Genomic DNA, 21,789 nt, shown 5'->3' on the forward strand with positions numbered 1-21,789 from the left:
AAGTTTAAAAGCATCCAAGTAATACAAAATTGGCTCTCTGACTAAATTAGAAATCTATCAGAGAAAGACATTTGGAAAATTGCCACCTATTTGGAAATTAGGTAACACATTTCTAAATAGCCTATGGCTCTACTGAAGTAATCAAAAGAGAAATTAGAAAGTATCTTGAATGGAATGAAATGAAACCCAGTATCATAATTTGTGGCATGCTGCTAAAGCAGTACCTAGGAGATTTACTAAATGATCAAAGAAGAAAAGTTTCAAATCAATTACCTCGGCTTCCACCTTAAGAAATCAGAAATTATTGCTGAAATGAGGGTGTAGTTAAGAAAAAAAGAAAGAAAGAAATGAGAAGGATAAGAGCAAATGAAAGCCAAAGTAAGTCAAAGGAAATAAAAATCAGAGTGGAAATCAATAAAATGGAAAACAGGAAAGCAATAGAGAAAATCCATGAACCAAAAGCTGGTTCTTTGAGATAATAAAATTGATAAAATTTTAGAAGACACAAATTATCAGCATGACAAATGAGATGTATCATCAGTAAAGATTCTATAGATATTAAAACAATAATAAGAAAAGATCTGAAGAACTTTATGCCAGTAAGTGCAACAATTTAGGTAAAATAAAAAACATGACTACGAAAGCCCACTCAAAAAGAAACAGTCTGAATAGCCCTATAACTATTAAGGAAAATTCATTTTTGGTTTAAACCCATCCCACAAAAATTTCCAGGCTCAAATGACTTCAGTGGTGAATCCTCCAAATATTTAAGGAAGAAATAACAGCAATTCTACACAAACTCTTCCAAAAAATTGAAAAGATGGAATGCTTACCCAACCAATTTTATAAAGTGAGCATTACCCTGATAATAAAAGCAGACAAATACATTATAAGAAAAGAAAGTTAAAGATCAACATATTTCATGAACATAAATGCCAAAATTCTAAATGATTTTAGGAAATCAAATCTAACAATATGTTAATAGGACAATATATTATATAGTAATGTTTATCCCAGAGATACAAAGTGGGTTTAACATTTTAAAAAATCAACATAGTGTTGTAGTCTCCAGCTGTTATAAAAAATGGATAAATAAATAATGTGACTCATCCTGTTAACAAATTACAAAAGAAAAACTATATGATCATTTCATAGGTAAAGTATTTGACTGAATCCAACAGTCATTCCTAATAAAAACTCCCAGCAATTATGAGGAGAAGAGAACTTCCTCAACTTGATAGAGGGCATCTACAAAAAAACCCTACAGCTAACATCATACTTAACTGTAAAAGACTGCTAAGATTGAGAATAAAACAAGTGTCTATTCTTACTACTTCTAGTCAATACTGTACTGGTGATTCTAGCCATAGAATCTAGCCAATAAGGCAAGATAAGGAATTAAAGGTTATTCCGATTTAAAAGGAAAAAATAACACTGCTTTATTCTCAGAAGACGTGATATTCTACAATGAAAATCCTTTGGAATGCACAAAAAAAAACCTATTAGAACCAATCAGTGAGTTTAGCAAGTTTGCAGGATACAGGATGGGCATACACCAATCAATTGTGTATGTATTAGGAATAAACAACCATAAATTAAAATGTAGGAAAAATACCATTTACAATAGCATCAAAAATATTAAATACTTAGGAATAAATCTGACAAAAGTTGTGAAAGATATATGTACACTCACAACTACAAAACATTGCTGAGAGAAATTAATGAAGAGCTAAATAAATGGAGTCATACCATATTCAGGATCAGAAGACTTAATATCATTAAAATGTCAATTCTTTCCAAATTGATCTATAGATTTAATACAATCCTAATCAAAAGCACAACAGACTTTTTTGTAGAAATTCACAAATTCTTTCTAAAATTCATCTGGAAATGATAAGGACCCAAAATAGCCAAAAAAAAAAAAAATACTAAAAACAGGGCCAGGCGCAGTGGCTCATTCCTTTTTGGGAGCATTCTGGGAGGTCAAGGTGGGTGGATCACGAGGTCAGGAGATCGAGACCCTCCTGGCCAACACAGTGAAACACTGTCTCTACTAAAAATACAAAAAATTAGCCGGGCGTGGTGGCGGACACCTGTAGTCCCAGCTACTCGCGAGGCTGAGGCAGGAGAATTGCGTGAACCCGGGAGGCAGAGCTTGCAATGAGCTGAGATCGCGCCACTGCACTCCAGCCTGGGCAACAGAGCAAGACTCTGTCTCAAAAAAAAAACCAAAAAAAACCTTTGAAAAAGAAGAACTGAAGTTCTTAATTCCACCTGGTATTTATATTATCCTCAAGCACAGTAATGAACACAGTGTGGTACTGGTGTCAAAATAAACAGATCAATGGAACAGAGTAGAATTCATCAACAGACCCACATATATACAAATAACTCATTTTTGATGAAGGTATAAAGGCAATTCATTGGAAATAGGATAGTCTTTTCAACAAATGGTGCTGGCATAAGTGAATACCCATACAACCCCCCAGAAATGAACTTCAACCCATACCTTCACTGTATACAAAAATTAAGCCAAAATGAAACATAGAGCTAAATGTCAAACCTAAAACTATACATCTTCTAGAAGAAAATATGAGGCCTTAGGTTAGGCAAAGATCTCTTTATATGACATCAAAAGTATGGTTTGTAAAATAAATAATTTATAAACCAGACCTCATAAAAATTTAAAACGCCTTCTCTTCAAAAGACACTGTTAGAAAAAGGAAAAACAGTCCAGGTGCAGTGGCTCACGCCTGTAATCCCAGCACTTTGGGAGGCCGAGGCTGGAGGATCGCTTGAGCCCAGGAGTTTGAGATCAGCCTAGGCAACATAGTGAGACCTCGTCTCTACCAAAAAAAAGAAAGTTTTTAATTTTCTGGGCATGGTGGCACACGCCTACAGTCGCAGCTACTTTTGGGAGGCTGTGGTGGGAAGATCATTTGAGCTCAGAAGGTCAAGGATGCAGTGAGCCGTGACTGCACCATTGCACTGCACCACTGCACTTCGGCCTGGGTGACAGAGTGAGATCCCATCTCAAAAAAAAGAAAAGGAAAATTACAAAACATAGAATGAAAAAAATAGTATTTGTAAAATGCATTTCTGATAAAGGACTTGAGGGTTAGAATATATGAAGACACCTTGATAACAAAGGATAAACTACTGATATGTGAAAACTATAAATGAAACTCTAAATAATTATGCTATATCATAATTATCAACATACCATATGATTCCATTTATATAATATTCTAAGAAACGCAAACTAAGGTATGGTGGTATCACAATTTTCATAATTATCAACACACTGTATGATTCCATCTATATAATATTCTAAGAAAAACAAACTAGTTTAGTTTGCATTTAGCATAATTATTGATTGCACTGGGATGTGATGGCAGGAGTGAAGTTGGGAGGAAGGAATTAGAAAGAGACAGGAGTAACTGCTTTGGAAGTGATGGACATGTTTACTATCTCAATTGTGGCAGTGGTTTCATGCGTATATACATATGTCAAAATTTATCAAATTGTACATTTTAACTATGTGTGGTTTATTGTAAGTTAATGAGGAACCCAGTTCTCCAGTTCTTCACCTTCCACTTCTCAAGGTTGTATTCTACACATCCATAATTCAGGCACTAAGGGGGACTTGATCATGAGGACAAAGAAGGAAAGGTAGCAAACAATTCAGCCTAAGAAGTCCATAAATCAATCCAAGGTTTGCTGAGCAGGAAGGAAAACAGGAAAGATAGAACCCAGCAGCTGACAGGAACAGTCACTGTGGAGAGCCCAGACCAGAAAGAAACAGCTATGGGTCCAGCCCAAGCCCCTTCCCATATTCATGCTTCCTGCTCTTTCTCTATAAACCAAGCCAATGTTTAATTCTGGGACCCGTGGTCAGCTGCTCCCACCTCCTTCCTCTGCCTCGTTGAGCTCCTTGGCAGCCTGCCAAGAGGGACAAAGTCCACACCTGCAAGGAGGGGCTACAGGCCCTAGAAGTGTGAGAGGGGTTGGGGTGGGAGGTAGCCAAGGGGGCCAGGTACAGACTGAGGAGTGCTGAAGGGCATTCTGCCTCTTCCCCTCCACAGGTACCACCATCAAAAGATGAAGTTAGTCCTGGGGATGGGGGGTGGAGTTCACAGTAACCTGCACCCCCATATCATCCATACTAGTCTCCTCAAAAATTCTAAAATGTGCTGGCATTTTCTCCGTGAGAGAGGAGAGACCATATCCCCATCCCAGAAAGCAATCACTCTCTTGTCCCCCCTTCTCAAAAGGAGCACGCTCTGTGGTGTCACTTGTAACGTTCCAGCCAATTTCTTACGGCATAAACTGACGATCTTCCACTTGAGCAACAGAAGAGCGAGGAGCTTCCATGAGGACTTATGTGCTGTCCTCGGCATGAGCCTGACCAACAGTGGGCCCTGAGTCATTAACTACCCTTGGTAACACACTGTCACTCACTGCTAAATTAACCATTACTTTTATATGAACACACGAACGGTGCTTCTTATTTCTCTTTATTCTCTGCTATCTATAACAGCACAGGGCTAATGGTTTTCCTTGCTGCCAAGGGAATCCTCTTTGTGTGGGCATCCCCGTGCACCTTCTTTACAGGCTGGAGCTGAGGGATCTTTCCCCTCCAGGCCCTTCTGAGAGGTCCTGCTGTGTGCCTCCTGTCGTGGCCTCACATGGGGACTCCAGTCCCAAGTTAATTCTGGGTGTTGAGCAACTCGGTCTGCCAGCAGCCAGGGTCCAGGCAGTTGGAGAGGTCTCAGCTGAAGGCCCGTGTTCTGAAGCACCCAGGACCTAGGTATGGGAAGACTGAGGCTCTGAAGAGAAGTTGGAGGGGACAGGTAGGAAGTCCTCGCAAAAGATGGTCTCCAGCTGGTGTCCTGAGACTAGTGGAAAACTTAAAAGGTTCTTGGCACGGGTAACTTCTGCCCCGAGTGAAATTTCAGCAACCTGGACTTAGAAATTCAGTGAAAATGTTCGCAGACGGTTTTTTCATCTGGGCTGAGATAGGCAGGAAGGTGATTTAAATTCCCCGCTGGCTATGGACAGTCCTATGACCAGAACCTTCTCCCGCTACCTTCTTCCCACATCACGCCTCCTGCATTATCCAGCATCTCCTCATCCCATGACTGGAACTTTAACTGGGCAGGCCCTAGTAGAAAATCGTATTTGCTTTCCCTCCTGGCAGCTGAGGGTGGAGGGCTGGAGGAATAGTTCAAATGTCCAGCTTCTTCAGCCACCTCGCCAGCTCAGGGCCCCACCCCCGAGGCGTCTGGCCACTGGCACACTGTCACTGCTATGCAGGACTCACATGGCCCCCTTCCGCCCAGAAGCGAAATACACAAGGAAGGGGTGGATTTTACCTACTCCCACATTTTGCCCCAATAACCCACATTTACTATTTCCAATTCCTTTCTCCCATCTCCCCCATTATCTTAAATCCATTTCAATCAGTCATTGTCCCCAGCCCTCCACTGTAACCGCTCTTATCAAGGTCATCAATGACTTCCCAGCTGCTAAAACCAACAATCAATTTCCTTTCCTCATCTTCTTAACCTATCTGCAGCCTTTGCTGCAGTTAATTTCTCCCTCCGCCCTGATAGAATTTCTTCACTCGACTTTCCAAAACACTTCATTCTCTTGGTTTTCATCCTGCTTTACCAGTTTCTCATTTTCTGTCTCCTCTGCTGGTTTCCCATCTTCTCCCAGACCAACTAAAGGTCCTTACTTTCTTTTCTTATACCATCAAAATGCTAATGATCCCCAAATACACACCTCCAGCCAGATCTCTCTCGCAAACCCCAAACTCACATTCTATTGCCCAGTTGCCATTTCCACATGGACATCTGATAGATACCTCAACTCAACTTTCCCGAAATTCACCCCCTTACTTTCCCTTCAAAACCTGCTCCTCTGGGGCTAGGCACAGCGGCTTATGCCTGTAATCCCAGCACTTTGGGAGGCTGAGGTAGGCAGATCACTTGAGACCAGGAGTTTGAGACCAGCCTGGCCAACATGGCGAAACCCCATCTCTATTAAAAACAACAACAACAACAAAGAAAACACAAAACCTTGCTCCCTTCATGGCCTTCCATATCCCAGTGAATGGCAGTTCCCTCCTTCCAGTCACTCAGGTGAAAACTCTCGGATTGCTTAGATGGGTGCTAGCAGTGGAGGGGATGAGAAGTGGTTGGGTCCTGCACATCTCATCGTGGGGGCTCTAGTCCCAGGCATTTGGGTGCTGAGCTACTCGCTCTGCCAGCAACCAGGGTCCAGGGAGCTGGAGAGGTCCTGAAGCTACCAGGACCTAGGTGTTTGGGTAGAGTCAAGAGCTACGAGAGGTGGAGGGAATTAGGGATGACTCCAAGATTTTTGCCTTATAACCAGTCAGCTTCTGCCCTCACTCCCCTATACTCAGTTCTCAACATACCAGCTAGAGAGATTATTTTAAAATGTAAGATGACTGGCCGGGCGCAGTGGCTCACGCCTGTAATCCCAGCACTTTGGGAGGCCAAGGTGGGCAGATCACCTGAAGTCAGGAGTTCGAGACCAGCCTGGCCAACATGGCAAAACCTCGTCTCAACTAAAAATACAGAAATTGGCCGTGCGTGTTGGCGCGCGCCTGTAGTCCCAGCTACTGGGGAGGCTGAGGCGGGAGAATCACTTGAACCCAGTAGGTAGAGGTTGCAGTGAGCTGAGATCAAGCCACTGCACTCCAGCCTGGGTGACAGAGCAAGACTCCATCTCGGAGGGAGCGGAAATAATGTGAGATTACTGCTGCCCAAAACCCTGCCCTGCATCTGAATGTCACTAGAGCAAAAGCTGAAGTCTGAGAGTGGCCAACCTGACATACCTGATCTGCCCCTCTCCCTGTCCCCAGCCCATTTACTTCCCTGACCTTACCTTCTATTCACTTGCCCAGCTCCAGGCTTGAGTCCTCCTCAAACAAGCCAGCCAGACTCTTGCTTTGTTTCAACCTTTGTTTCCTCTGCCTAGAGGAAAGCACTTTCACCCAACCCCATAATATCCACATGGCCAGTTCTCTCACTCCTGGCAAGGCTTTGCTCACACGCTCTCAATGACCACCCTTTTAAAAATTGCCACCACCCACGCCCACACTCCTGATCCCCTTTACCCAGCTCTCCTTGTTCTTTTCCTATAGCACTCATTAATTCTGGAATGCTATCTAATTTACTCATTTATCCCATTTATTGTGTAGTGTCTGTCTCCCTCCTCTAGAGTGTATGCCCTATGAGGACAGGGAATTGGTCCGTTTTGTTTATAGATGTATCCCAACCACCTGGAACAGTTCCTGGCTTTTGCTACGTGCTCAGTAAGTATTTGCTGGTGAATGACACAGGCTCAGGGCTTGGCTGAGTATGCGCCGAGGCAATGGAAAGAGACTGGAAATTATAAAGCCAGTAGGATGAAGCAGGTGCCTGGGGGTGGATCAGCTGCAGGTCCTGGACAGCAGGGAGATTATTTACCCAGGAGACGGTGGAGGCGGGCATCCCTCTCACTCACCTCCCTAAAAGCGTCCCTGTTGCTTCTGATTTCAGATGGGCTTCTTTGAATCACCTTCTCAGCTTCCCTGCCTTTTGACTACAGTTTTCAGCTGTTTGCCTTGTGTTCTATCATAGCCTTGCCTCAGCTCTGGAACTCATTTCAAATTAGATCTACCAAATGTTGACGCTGGAAGAAACCAAAGAAGACGTCACTTACATTTTTAGTTTGGAACTAAAATTGTGCTCTGAGGACTTCTTCATCCCTGAGCTTCTCACTAAACAAATACTACTACGAATCCAATTCCTTGATTGCCCTCCCCTCCCCACCAAGCACAAGAGTGGCTACTTGGAGCTGTGAATTTAAAGAAAGGGCCCAGGAGCAGGCCAATCGGGTATGTTACTAAAGGATGGCACAGCCTGGAGTATCCCAGCATCCTCTCCAGGGCTTGCTCAGAACACTCTTCCCATGCCCAGGAGCCAAGGCCCCAATCTGAGAATGGTGAGTTCAAATAAAAGCACTAAACCAGGAGGAAAGGTGTCCAACCAATCTACAGGGTCTCCATTCTCCCCAGCCTCCTTCCCACATCAGCAGCAAAGGGTCCTTTCAGGAAGAGGCAGCAGTCTCTTCTTTGGCAAAGAGACAGGAGAATGACAAGATGAAGTTTAAGGGCCCATTCTCTGTAGGAGTTTGCTTTGCCTGGGAGGTGAGAGGAGTTAACTGATGACAGAAAGTTTAAACTGCTGAGAACACCAAAAAAAACCAGAAAAATAGGCAGGTCCAGGTTCCTCTACTGACCACACACATCCTTGATCAGCCCACTTACCTTGGCAAAGGAGCCATTTCACTAACCCAGCCAGTGGCCCTGGGTGACTCATGCCCTCCAGAGCAAACCTGGGCCCCTGCCTGCAGCTCCCCAGTCCCTCAGAACACTCCCCTCCAGCTGCTGTCATCCATCAGCAAATGGGGACGAGCAGTGCTCAGGCCCTGTGCTTGATAAGGGAAGAAGTTACGGGTAGGTAGTGTAAGGGTTAAACAAAGAGAACTTGACTGGATGGCAGGACTCCCAAACATGTCAGGACTCTCCACCAGAATCAGCGTGCTGGAAGGCAGGCTCTACCCAGGGAGAAGGAGACCACAGCCGCCGCCCTGCTGCCTCCACCTCCCCACACAGGACCCACGTGAATGACCAAGGGCTGTGGGTACTTTGCATTCCCACACAAGACACAGTCAACACGTTCCAGACCCACACAGACTCACCACACAGCCCTGGGACCCAAACACTGCCAGACAAAGGACCGGGGAGAGTCCCTCATCCCCCACGTTCCAGTCACTGCTCCCCTCCACTTTCCCCTGTCAGCCCAGTGGTTTGCATTAGACCTGGAAGGCAATCTCTCCCACCTCTTCGTGCCATTCCTGCTAATTCCCAGGCCAACCTTTACCCAATTCCAGAGAGGCTTGGGGAAAGCTGCTCACCTCCTAATCTCTCTGCCATGTGAGGAGCTAAGCTGGTTACCAGGTTCCAGACCCAGAGTCCCAATGCCAGATTAGTCCCCCAGCCTCCAGCTTTCACCCTGGGCCAGCTCCGTCTCTCCTGATTCTCCAAAGGGAGGGTACTCAGGCCTAAATTCCTAAACAAGCACGTGGAGCATTCGGCACTAGGTAAAAAGTGGGTAGACCTTCCCTCTTCCCTCACAGTGCAAACTGAGCAAAGTCCTATGATTTCAGGCCACTGGCCAGAAAGAAATTCCTAGGAAGAAGGGACACATCAGCCCATTTTCATCCCTCTGGAAACATACAAGTTAACCTCCAACCCAGGGACAATCCCCAGTTGCCACAGACCTGGGAACCAGACTCCATGGGCCCAGGGCATCTCTCGTGTTCTCCCCCAGTTCCCACACCTCCCCTCTGTATTGAATGCTTTCTCTCTCTAAAATCATTGTGAGACTCAAGCTGGATGCGTTCGGCAGCTCTTACTCACCTGCAAAAGGATAGGTGTTGCTTTAAAGGACCTCAAATCCTGTAGCCCATGAACTTATCACTCCTCTCATCATTTTCCCTGGTGACCTACCTCTGTATTCCACATTCCTCCAGTCCTGGCTGCAGTCTCACTACAAAATCAGACCTGGGAGCCCCAATCCTACAAGCTTTACCCATAAGCAAGGAGATATTCCTAACCCACTGGTCACCCAGAACCCTCCAGTAGTTGGGAAATCCCTCTAGGGCTTCCCACAGAGATACAAAATTCCCTGACTGTGGGTTAGTGGTTGCAAAATTTCTGTCACTGCTGTGGGGATAGCAGAGTTACCCCAGGGGGCTGAAAGAGAGGGGAATGAGAAGCCAATGATGACACAGTAAAGAGCTGGAGGTCATGCTCCCCCTACAACATGCACACATTTGTGCTGCGAAATTTTTAAAAAGAGAGCCTATACTAGAAGGGGTTGGGTAATGGATGGCTTAGGGAACCTCACCCTGCCAGCAAAGTAGGAAAAAGACACAAGGCCAAGGCTGGGGAATCTTCAGACCACAGAACAGTTGATGAACATCGTCATCAACAAAGCTACTATTTATTAAGTTCTTTACATACATTGTCTCTAATCCTTACAATGACCTTGAAAGGCAGGCATTATTATCTCAATTTGCAGGAGCGGCAATTGATGCTCTGAGAGCTTAAGTAACTTGTCCAAGATCACACAGAGTGTTAAGTAGCAGAGCCAGAATCCAAACTCTCATCCACCTGGTTCCAGCTTGTGCTCATATTTCTACGATGCCACGTTATAATAGAAAGAGCCCTGGGATAGTCACGTAACCTTTCTAGGTCTTAGTCTCTTACAGAGTGTCCTTAATGACCTCTAAGCGTCCTCCTACCTCCAGAATTCTATACATCTATGGGACTCCCCAGAGGGGCCGTAAGTGCAGGAGATGGAAGTATCCTCCTTCCAGGAGTGGGTGGGGTGGCACAAGGGCTCTCATCTCACCTCCCCCATTTTTGTAGCAGAGATAGGGAAACCTCCAGACGTTGCCTAAGCCAATGATCTCCCCAGCCACTGACAGCACAAACTCCATCTTGTTGTTCCAGTGCCCCCGCTCCAGGGTGCCATCTTCCTCCTTCTTTTCCATGACTGGATACACTGGTTTTGTCTCTCCATTACTGGTTGTGCCTGAGACCCTGCTATCCATCCCACCTGGAAAACAAGTGGGATGCTCTGTTACTGTTGGGAACCCCAGAAGGAAACCCCTCCTCCTGCTTTTACCAACAAATCCATAAGGGAATGAATGCACTGGAAGAGGTGAATTTCTATTCCCTTCCCTGTAGACCATGTCCTCCTTAGCAGTTCTCATTGGTAGACGCTGGGTGACAGCTACTGAAAACATATATTCCTTTCCTGTTTCAGGAAGAAAGTGTTGGTACTGACGGACAGCCTTTGCTTCCACTATAAGGCCCTCTTGGGTTGAGGATTGCAGACATGGAGGAGTTCATGGGCCGCTGTGCTGTCTAAATTCTCCCTGCCGCCCTACAGTCAGCCTCATCGGGATTAGCATGTGCTTCAGTCTGTTTACTCTGTATGCTGGGACACGTTGAAAGGATGGGATTTTACATGTCCTCAAAGCCACCAATTTCCCTTGCAGGAATTTATGCCGAGGAAATAATTGTGATTGTGAGTGAAAGGTGTAGCATTAGGATATTTATTGTTCATAACAGCGAAAAATCGGAAAGTACATAAATTGTCAAAAATGGTAGATATGTTGATAAATTATGGCACATTCATATAATGGACTACTATATATAATCATTAAAACCTGTGTTATAGAAACAAGTATATCGGCACAAAAGGATGCTCACAATATATGGTAAAAAACAGTACATACAGTATGATCATGCTTGACAAATATTTTATAAAGTATTTATAGGCATTGAAGGAGTAGGATAGCCACGAAAATGTTTTTCTTTCAGCAGTTGGGTTATAGGAACATTTCCTTATCTATATTTTCTACAATTACATCAAAAATGTGTTTTACTTTTATAATATAAAAATAAAAGCCAGTTTTTTAAAAAAATCCTGTCAAAGGATTGGGAGAGGTTGAGTGGGACCAGGAATTGTGAGTAAGATGAGGCGGTCTAAGTACTCCTTCTATGTCTCTCTGAAATCAGCGTAAGGCAGAGATTTACTATGCGCTCTTTTTCTTTTTTGGTGATGACAAATTAGGAGTCTGTGACAGTAGAGAAGATGATATAAATAAAAAGCCACAGTTTTAACCGTTCACTGTCAGAAATGGCCCATTCCAGACCACTGTTGGGATTGAGGATGACTGGATGTGGCCCACATTTAGTTAGCAACTACTATAGACTAGGCACTTCACATACATTCTTTTCATTTAATTCTCACAACAACCCTGAGATGTAAGCATTATTACCTCCACTTTATAAATAAGGAAGTTGTAGCTCAGAGAGGTTAAATAATGTGACTGCTGCCGCCATATAGCTACTAACTTGCACAGCCAGGACTTAAACCCACTCTGCCCCTGCTCTTTCAGTTCCATCCCTTTGATTACATTGGCTGCCTAGGTTCACTGGCGTGTCTACTAAAAGCATCTTCTAATGACTCTGCCTTGATTTTGCAGAGTGGCCTCTTTTCTGGAGAAGGAGGCAGATGGACTTTTTTCTAAGCCTCAAGCAAAGTTCATGTTAACAGAACTTTCTCAGCAGTAACCTCTTCTGGCCACAGACTCTCCTTTGGCTCTGACCCAGAAAATTAGAAAGTCAGCGAACAGGCTGGGCACGGATGGCTCACGCCTGTAATCCCAGCACTTGGGAGGCCAAGGCGGGTGGATCACCTGAGGTCAGGAGTTTGAGACCAGCCTGGCCAACATGGTGACACCCCGTCTCTACAAAAAGTACAAAAATTAGCCAGGCATGGTGGCAGGCACCTGTAATCCCAGCTACTCAGGAGGCTGAGGCAGGAGAATCGCTTGAAACCAGGAGGCAAAGGTTGCAGTGAGCCGAGATCACGCCACTGCACTCCAGTCTGGGCAACAAAGCAAGACTCTGTCTCAAAAAAAAGAAAAAAAAAAAAAGTCAGAGAACAGCAGGCATCTATGTTTATCTGATAAATTAGGGAATGAGCTCCTTTCTACACAGGAGAAACTCAAGTAACTGGTCCCAAGAGGGCTCCTCAGTCCTTTTGGGAAGGTTGTCTAAGGTACTGACTGTGCTGGCCTCCCCTCCCTTTACCAGCTGATGGATCTCTCCCAGTGATGGAAAGCCTTCCCTTCTCCACCCTCCCAGACCCTAGGAGAAACAGTAGCCTTCTCCTGGCTCCCTTAGCCTCATTAGAGCTGCTTCTCAGAGGTAGCATGTTGTGTCTGAAAGGCCATGAGCTGTAGAGTCAGATGAGGCCAGGTTCAAACATTAGTTTTTTCTCATACCAATGTCTGACTTCAGAGAAGTTAATGAATGACTCTGAGCCTTAGTTTGTTCATCTGTAAAAGTGGGGATGATAGATAGGATATACTTAGCTATAAGAATTAAATGAGGAAATATACATATGTATACACACTAAATAGAATAACAGGTACTCAAATTTTTGTTTTCTTTCAGTCCTGTCAGAGTTGATCATTGTTCTCTTTTCTCAGAGAAGAAAGACTTTGTTTTCTTGGAGTTAAATCCAGTTGTCTTTCCTCTCAATCTAGGGCTCTCTCTTTCTAAATCACAGTGTCACTTAAGTCAACAGCCACCCAAGTTTCAGAAAGTCAAGAAAATAGCACATAATCTTTGCATTTGCACCCATACATGTCAGAAGCATATTTTCTAGGCGAGGGTAAGAAAAAAGTCCTTTGGTTGTAAGTCCCATGGATCCCACCAACCTGCAGTCTGAGACGCAGAAATAGAAAAAAAAGAGAAGAAAACATTTCGAACCTTAGTGAAGCTGCTGCCAGAGGTCCAGTCAGGGGAGAAGAATTATCTAAGGGGGAAGGAGAAGGTGCTGGCTATTTAAAGTGTGGTTCCAGAACGCCTCTGTGGCACTTGTAATTCTAAACTTGGCCCAGCCCACATTCCACCCTTGTGCCTCCCCCTCCCCTTTTCTCCCCTCCCCTCCCCTCGGCCACTGGACAACCCACACATGAGTGATTTCGCAGTCTGGGGAGTGTGCACGCCCTGGCAGGTCTGGCCAGTTGCTGGTGAGCTTATGAAGTGTGGTCTCCTCCCCAGAGCTCATGTGCGCTTCCCACCTGGTGAGCTCAGGGTCTCTCTGGAGGGATCCTGCCTCCCACCCGTCTCCAACACAAGTGCTCCTATAAATCCATCAAGAATAGGTATTCCTTTGGTCAGGTGCTGTGTAGATTAATTCAAAAATACGTTTATCTTACCGTTTCGCAGCTTGCAATGTGGAATGGACGATGATTTAGAACAAAGATACATAGATACAGAACTCTGAGATGTCAGAAAAACTTCCCAAACATACACAGACATTTATACATATATAGAAAAAGTCTGAAAAAATCTTCGCTAAATGATTAATAGTAGTTACATTTGTAGAGTGGAACTGAGATCAGGAGATGGCAGTAAGGGAGATTTTTTCCCCACTTTTTCAATATTGTTTGGATTTTTTAATATGCTAGAATTTTAAAATATTTTTTAAATCAATAGAGAAAAGGAAGTGCCAAAGTTTAAAATAAAGCAAAGCCCTAAAGCTGTTATAAGGGAAGGAGCAGGCGGTGAGCGCGAGGCCGAGGTCATCCAGGGAGCTTCGTTTCTCTGCAGGAACAGCCCACAGAGGCGGCTGTGAGAGTAGTTCATTCAGCCTGGAGTCTAGGACAGGGCAGAGTCCCACCTCAGCCATGTGCTGAAGCACAGTACATGTAGTGGAAACCTGCTCAGACTTTGACACCAGAGAGTGTGGGGTCTGAGTCCTACGTATGCCACTGTCTAGCTTGAGATTTCAGGAGATGATGACTAACTGTAAATGGCAGCTGTTATTCATCCTTAAGGGATTATTCACAGTGAGCAGTGAGCCCGGAAGTCTTCTTGCAGGAGACGGGACTGAGGGACCCCTGAGCTAAGCTGGGCTCTGGCCAGACTGTGAGAATGAGTTAGGTAGGGGATGCGGCAATGAGTGAGTGAGGTGATAGAGACATCTTGAGATGACAGAGAGGTGTGGAAAGAAAGACGGATCGAAGAGTCTAAGGTAGTTTCCGTTTCCTTGATCCCTCATCTAACTCAAGGGCATGGGGTAGGGGCATGGAAACACTGCATGGTAATACCTGGAGAGCTTCCCAGAAGCTTCTTGGAAATTATTATTCTTATGTTTCAGCTGCCCCTGTTCCTCTCCCCTTTCAAGCTTTCATCTGTTAGACTGAGCTCTGTAAAGCAATAAACCAAAAGCGTCCTGAGACAAGCCTACAAACTCATGTAAAAAAAAGACCATCTTCAAAGCAGCGCTGTTGACTTCCATTTTTACGTAACACTGAGTGGTACTTACTAATGGCCTACTATGCATTATAAACTTTGGCATTTGTAATCTAAAATTACCAGATAACGGGTGTTTTCTCAGATACCATTCAGCCTTTGGCAATGTTGCACAGTCCCTTCTGTGTCCTCACATATGCAAACGGTTGCAATTTCCAGCTTCCAGGAAAGACTGTCAGTGATAAGGACATCATCAGGCTTATCCTGAGTTGGTTGTGAGCTGCTGCTCTTGCATGGAAGGAATGTTGGCTTTACTTACCAACTCTTTTGTTTTTACATAACTGCTGCCATGTTACCGTGTTGTCTCCTATTTTATTCCTCTCCAAATCTTTGTTATCCCCAATTTCTTTTTCCTCTATAAAGTGGGAATGGCTATGGTAGGTTTTTTGTCCTGCTTAGGTTGACAAAAGTTAAAGAAAAAAAAAAAGCTTGAGAACAACTGGTAGATAAATGTTGGCGACAGTCCCTCACAACTTCCCGTCTGGGGTTCCACACAAAACAGGCATGACTAGCCTTGCATCTACCTCACGTTGCCATCATCCTTTGGTCTGCTGGGTGCAAAGTCAAGAAACCTGAAAACAGGTAACAACAGAATCCGTATTCAACAGTTCTTACTCAAGAGGCTGCATAAGTTTTAAGACTCACTAGAGATTGTCAGTGAGGATAATTGAAGGCTGTGCTTCCAACAACAGGATTGTATAAAACAAAGTGAACCACGCAAAAAGCAGGCCTAGGAGTCCTGGTTTGTACCAAGTTGATCCCAGGTATGTTTAAATGACAGTACGCCATGATACGCTCTCCCAAAAATTGTTTGACTCTACTAGGAGTGGAATAAGAACAAATAAAATTTTTTTCTAGTTTGACATTTCACAAAAACAAATTTTAAAAGCAGCATGATTTGTTTCAAGAAAGAACATTTCTGAGCAACATCAAGGTGGCAAAGGAAGTGGTGGGTTCTCCTCTGGAGACCTTTAAATTAAGAGATATAGTTCTGTTTAACCACAGGAGTCAGAAACCTGTTGACTTTTTGGATCCCTTTTCAAACATCACACTGAAAGAAAAGAAAAGAGCAAGTAGAACAGACTAAACAACAAATTATGGCTTTTGCTATAACTGAAATAATTTGAACAACAAAATGAATAATGATAGTATTGGATTGTAGCCCAAAGAACAAAGTTCACTAATAAGTTCATGCTGATACAAATAACCAACAAGTTAATAAGTGGGATAAAAGGACTAGTCTTCCTTACAGTTGAATTCCAATTAATACATATAGAAGGATGCCGAGCATGGTGGCATGCACCTGTAATCTCAGTTACTCAGGGAGGCTGAGGTGGGAGGATTACTTAAGCTCAGGAGTTTCAGGCAACACAGCAAGACCCCATCTCAAAGAAAAAGAAGTCTTAATAAATGTAGAAGGAAAGAGAAAGACAGAAAATCACCATTAGACAAACACCACTATAATAATTGTTGCAGACAAGATCTACCAATGAATGCTAAAACTAGTGGGTGAAAGTTCCAGGAGGAACAGAATTTTTACAATTCCAAAGTGTCTCCCCCAAGATATTTATTAACTACAAAGGGAAAAATAGTGATTTTGAAGTAGAGAAGCCAGGCAGAAACCACCTTAACCAAATGACCAAGGTCAACATCACCAGTAATAAGATAGTAATAAGACATCAATATCTCTCTATATCATGAACCATGGATATGATGTACTAAGAGTGACACAACATTTCTGTGGTATTCTTGCCAAACATGCGGTTCAATCACAAGAAACATAAGACAAACCCAAAGTGAGGGGCATTTGACAAAATTACCGATCACTACTCTTCAAAAGTGTCACGAAAGACAAGACAGACAAGACAACAAAGACTGAGCAAGTGTTTTAGGCTGCAGGAGACTAAGGGAAAATCACAACTAAATGCAATGTGGGGTCCTGAATGGGATCCTAGATAGGATGCTGGAATAGAAAAGGACATGAATGTAAAAACTGGTGAAAGTTGCATAAGGTCTTTAGTTTAATAGTTCTCTACCAATGTTAATTTCCTCGTTCTAACAATTGTACTATGGTAGTGAAAGATGCTAACGTTAGGGGAAGCTGAGTGAAAGATGGAAACTCTCTGTACTATTTTTGCAATTTTTCTGTAAGTCTAAAATTAGCTTAAAATAAAGGTTTTTTTGGTTTTTGTTGTTGTTGTTGTTGTTGAAGATTTTTGTTTACACTCTGTTACAGCCCAAGTACTTGACCCTGCTGTGAAAAGCTCTGGGATGTTACGTGCGGAAACCAGAGGTGTCACTGGAAACTGTGAAGCGTTTTCTGTTTGATCCCGGATGGGATAATTCACCTAAATTCTATAAACTCCAATTTGTTTTCTTGTTTCTTGCTTGTTTGTTTGTTTTGAGATGAGGGTCTCACTCTACTGCCCAAGCTGGAGTGCAGTGGCACAATCGTAGGTCACTGCAGCCTCAACCTCCCAGGTTCAAAGGATCCGCCCAACTCAGTCTCCCCAGTAGCTGGGACTACAGGTTTGCACCATCATGCCCAGCTAATTATTTTTTAATCTTTTATAGAGATAGAGTTTTGCTATATTGCCCAGGCTGGTCTTAAACTCCTAGCCTCAAGCAATCCTGCCTCAGACTCCCAAAGCACTGGGATTATAGGCGTAAGCCACCATGCCAGACCCAAGATCTGAAAGAAACAAGACTTATGACAAAGAATATTAATGACGTCAACCATTACCATTAGTGACGTTTGCTGTGCATTCCAAATGTGCCAGGCGTGGTGCTAAGTGCTAGACAGGCACCAGAACAAACTTATGACACAAGAACTACTGACAGGACCATGTAAAGACAGGAAAACAAAGGCTTAGAGATAATTAAATTACTTGCTAGGCCACATAACTAGTAAATGGTAGACCCAGGTTTTGAACTCAGGTTTGTAGAATTCTAAAGTTCATTATTTACTTATAGCTACCATGCTATCTATACTTTAAGTCTAGAGGGGGAGGAAAAAAGACAAGAAAAACACTAAAAAGCACAGCTCTAGTACTGTTTATTTTGGCTATTGCTGGCCCGTGGGATTAAACATAACTTTCTTAGGAAAGAGGTGAATAATGAAAATGACAAGAAAAATGTTGCTTTCACTGAAAATCTCATCAGACCTGAAGAATACTTTAAAAATCTAATCAGAAGGCTCTCTTCCTATCCCAATGTGTTCCACAATTCGCTCCTACTACTCTGCCCTATTAAGGAAAATCATACCTTTTGTCTTTAACTCTAGAAAAGTAATTGCAGTTATTTCCCAATTTTATCCTGTTTCTTCCAATCCCTGTTTCCCTGATTTCTTGTCTGACTCTCAGAGTACATACAGTTTGCAACGCTTATGTAACTAGTCTCAGTGGGAAGCTCTTGGCTGATGAACAGTTAGTGAGCAGGGGTTCTGAGTGAATGGAGACACCCTGACACTATGGAGCTGTGGTGAGGGATTAGGGCAGAGTGACATTTAAAAAGAGCAACTTCAATCGATGGACAGTCTTTTATCCTAAACATTTTTAACCACCACTGCAGGACGTTATTTGTGATAAGAAAAATACATTGATGCACTGATCACACAGCTGACTGATGTGGAATGCAAAGTGTGGCCGGAATCTCATCTCTCATGTCTCAGCCCAGAGAGAGAGAGAGGGGACCCAGAAGGGAAACATGATTGTTTTCCCATGACTGGGAAACATGACAGCTCTCATCTGTCCTGGTTTCCCCAAACAAGAAAAAACAGACACGGCCTGCTCAAACTGTGCCGCCAATGCCCGTGAGCCAAAGACCGCGAGGAACACACAAGTTGGGTTCATTACTCATGGCAACAAGGGAGAGTGCACACAATGTAAACTGTGAGGTGCCTCAGTCAGAGGGCGTCGCTGAGGACTTGTTATCGGATGAATTTCTGTTAGGTGATTTTCAGGAGGCTTCAGGAAGCAGGGCTTTGCTTTGGATTGGATGCTGTGAGGAAGGAGGAGTAATTTTATAATTAGGTTTCCTAATGGATTTTGTCTAGAAAGCAGGAGAATGAAGTGAAGTGAAAAGCTGTGATTGGCAAGGAAGGAGCAGTCACTTGTGTTAGCCGGCAAAAGATGTTCGATCGCTTGTGTGGCTTGGACAATGTTTACGTTGTTGTCTTTATTCAGACATCATCACAGGGTGATCTTATTTGTGTCTGGATCCACCATGATCACAGAGTGGCCTTGCCTGACATTGACATGTGAGAACGAACACCAGGGCAGCTCCTAGCAATACAAAGCCTAACTGATAGTGTCCGTCCAATTTCCAGCTGTCAGGGGCTTTTCTTTTCTCTTTCTCAGCCATAACAGCCACATAAACTCGGAGGAGTGAACTGACGTCACAGAAAGTGGTGACTGTAGCGGGAGGAAGGCCCCTGTACCTGTTCTCAAGGCCTTGGCCACAGGTTTTCACCCCCACTTCCCTATATTCTCCTCCTTCACACTAAGCCCAATCCCAACTTTCCCCGCTCTTGTTATATCTTATCCGTATTCCCTCCATTAAAAAAATATATTTTTTCCTAGCATAGTTTGACATCATTGTGCAATTTTCCTCCCAGTTATTCCATAAGATTAAAATTTTAAATTTTCTGAATCAGAAATCAATGTTGGCTACCCCGGGAAACATTAAAGAAATTACTGATATTTAACGCCCACTCCTAAAGAGAAGATTCTGATTTAACTGTTCTGAGGTGAAACTTGAACATTGAGATTTTTTAAAAAGCTCTCTGGATGTCTCTAATAGGCAGCTAAATTTGAAAAGCTCTGTAGCCTAATTGCTGCTGTTAGCTAATTTCTTAGTCCATCCTCAGGGAAGATGTACTACAGCTGGTCTGGTCTTATATCTGAAACTCCTTTTCAAAGACACTCTCAGCCTTCTCTTCTCCAAGATAAATAATCTGAAACCCTTTTATCTTTCCTAAGAGTTCTTCCTTCTCATCCCCACCCGCTGTTTTCATTGCTCTCCTTTGGAAGCTCTCCAGGTTCTGAACATCCCTGTCAAGTACTGGTGTCCAAAGCTCCCTCACGGCCCCTTTCCGCTGCCTGCCTGCTGGCTGCAAGTGCTGCTTGCTTCCACAGCTCTGTAGTGTCAACTGAACCCTTGGTTTCCACCAATGGAGAAATTCAGCAACAGAGAGAGATCTACCTACATGTCAGACTAACAGGCAAAAGAAGCCTAAAGGTCCTGCAGCCTGACTGTTGGACCAGGGTGGCCTTCCATAGAGTTCTGCTAGGTGGACAATGGAGAAGGAAAACTAAAGAAGGGGCATAAATGGAGAATGAGTTACAGCAAAGTTCAGTATGATGAAAAAAAATGTACCTGGGAAGCAGAACTCCAACCTTCTAGTCCTGGATATGACCCGAATCAGCCACATAATCTTGGGCAATCCATTTTGCCTTTCTAGGACTCTGTTTTTCATGCATAAAACAAGAGAGTAAGACTGGGTCATCCCCAGGCTTCACTTCAGCTCTGGGTCTTCCACAGCTGATCTCAGGCTTGGAAAGAAAGAGACTGCTGGTCTGATCATCCCTCTTGTAACTGCTCTGGCCACAGTTCTTTCTATCCAGCAACTCGAGTTATTCCAAGAGTTCTTATATTCCCAACAGCCAATGACTATAGCCCAGACTAGCACCTCTAGTCTGTAAGCTTCTTGAAGACAGTAGAGTGCCATCTGCCCCCTGAATATAGATAAAAGCCTAGGAGTGCTTAGCTCACTTGGCAGATACTTTAAACATTTCCTCAATCTCCAGGAATCAGAGCTCCAAACAATAATGACCAGAATAATCGATACTCACTTTTTTTTTTGAGAAGAAATTTCGCTCTTTGTTGCCCAGGCTGGAGTGTAGTGGCATGATCTTGGCTCACTGCAACGTCTGCCTCCCGGGTTCAAATGATTCTCCTGTCTCAGCTTCCCAAGTAGCTGGCACCCACCACCATGCCCGACTAATTTTTGTATTTTGTACTAAATTTTGTATTTTTAGTAGAGGTTTCACCATGTTGGCCAGGCTGGTCTCGAATTCCTGACCTCGTGATCCACTCACCTCGGCCTCTCAAAGTGTTGGGATTACAGGTGTGAGCCACTGCGCCTGGCTGATATCCACTTTTCATCAACAATCATACTTACCAAAACTTAGCACCACATAAAGTCATCCAGATTAGCAGTCATGGCATGTACTAGGCACCTTCACATACGTTCTCTCATTTAGTCTGTATTGACAAGCCAGAAAGACTGGCATTATCCCTATTTTATAGGTAAGAAATTGAGCTTCACAGACAGGAAAATTAAACTGCCCAAGATTCCAAAGCTAAGAAGTGACACACTTAGGATTTGGATGTCTGTCTGCCCCAGCTCCTTCTGCTCCACTCAAACAGATTCACCTCACAGTTAATTCAACGTAAGCTTCAGGACCCCCTTGCATGGGTGCCTTCCAATCCCCTGTACCTAGTTTTGAATTCTTAATTTTTTGCCATTTTCCGTAAAGAGGACCCTCCGCAAATTGTCTAAGCTTCAAGACCTACAAAATCTAGATCTGCCCCTGAACTCTGCTTTCCATGTAAACAGAAACACTACCATCTTGTTTAGTAATTTCAGCGTGAGGGTATTTTTCAAACATGAATTCAAGAGGAATCCTTGCCGGCTTTCTGCTCTGGGAACCTATGCCGGTTCTTTAAAGAAATGGTAGAGTATGGCTTTGCCTTGAGCCATGTGGCCGTGGGTCACACACTATTCCGTCTTCCCACTTACTCTG

At 43.7% G+C, this 21,789-nt stretch overlaps 1 protein-coding gene across 5 annotated transcripts in view; it reads right to left on the reverse strand.

Annotated features, from left to right (window-relative positions):
- SLC6A13 (solute carrier family 6 member 13) overlaps positions 1 to 21,789 on the reverse strand; it is a 65,393-nt gene that overhangs the window by 29,386 nt on the left and 14,218 nt on the right. For 2 of the 5 annotated variants that reach the window (XM_063785383.1, XM_003313424.6), the window contains exons 1-2: positions 13,433 to 13,531; positions 10,494 to 10,700 (exon numbers count right to left, since the gene is read on the reverse strand). In XM_063785383.1, coding sequence (XP_063641453.1) covers positions 10,494 to 10,695 — 202 coding nt within the window. In that variant the 5' untranslated portion in view covers positions 10,696 to 10,700; positions 13,433 to 13,531. Of the gene's footprint in view, positions 1 to 7,536; positions 7,691 to 10,493; positions 10,701 to 13,432; positions 13,532 to 21,789 lie in introns of those variants that run through there. The other 3 variants (XM_016922689.4, XM_016922687.4, XM_009424547.5) reach the window with 2 other exon arrangements.

The sequence above is a fragment of the Pan troglodytes genome, chromosome 10 (assembly GCF_028858775.2).
Source record: "Pan troglodytes isolate AG18354 chromosome 10, NHGRI_mPanTro3-v2.0_pri, whole genome shotgun sequence".
NCBI lineage: Eukaryota > Metazoa > Chordata > Mammalia > Primates > Hominidae > Pan > Pan troglodytes.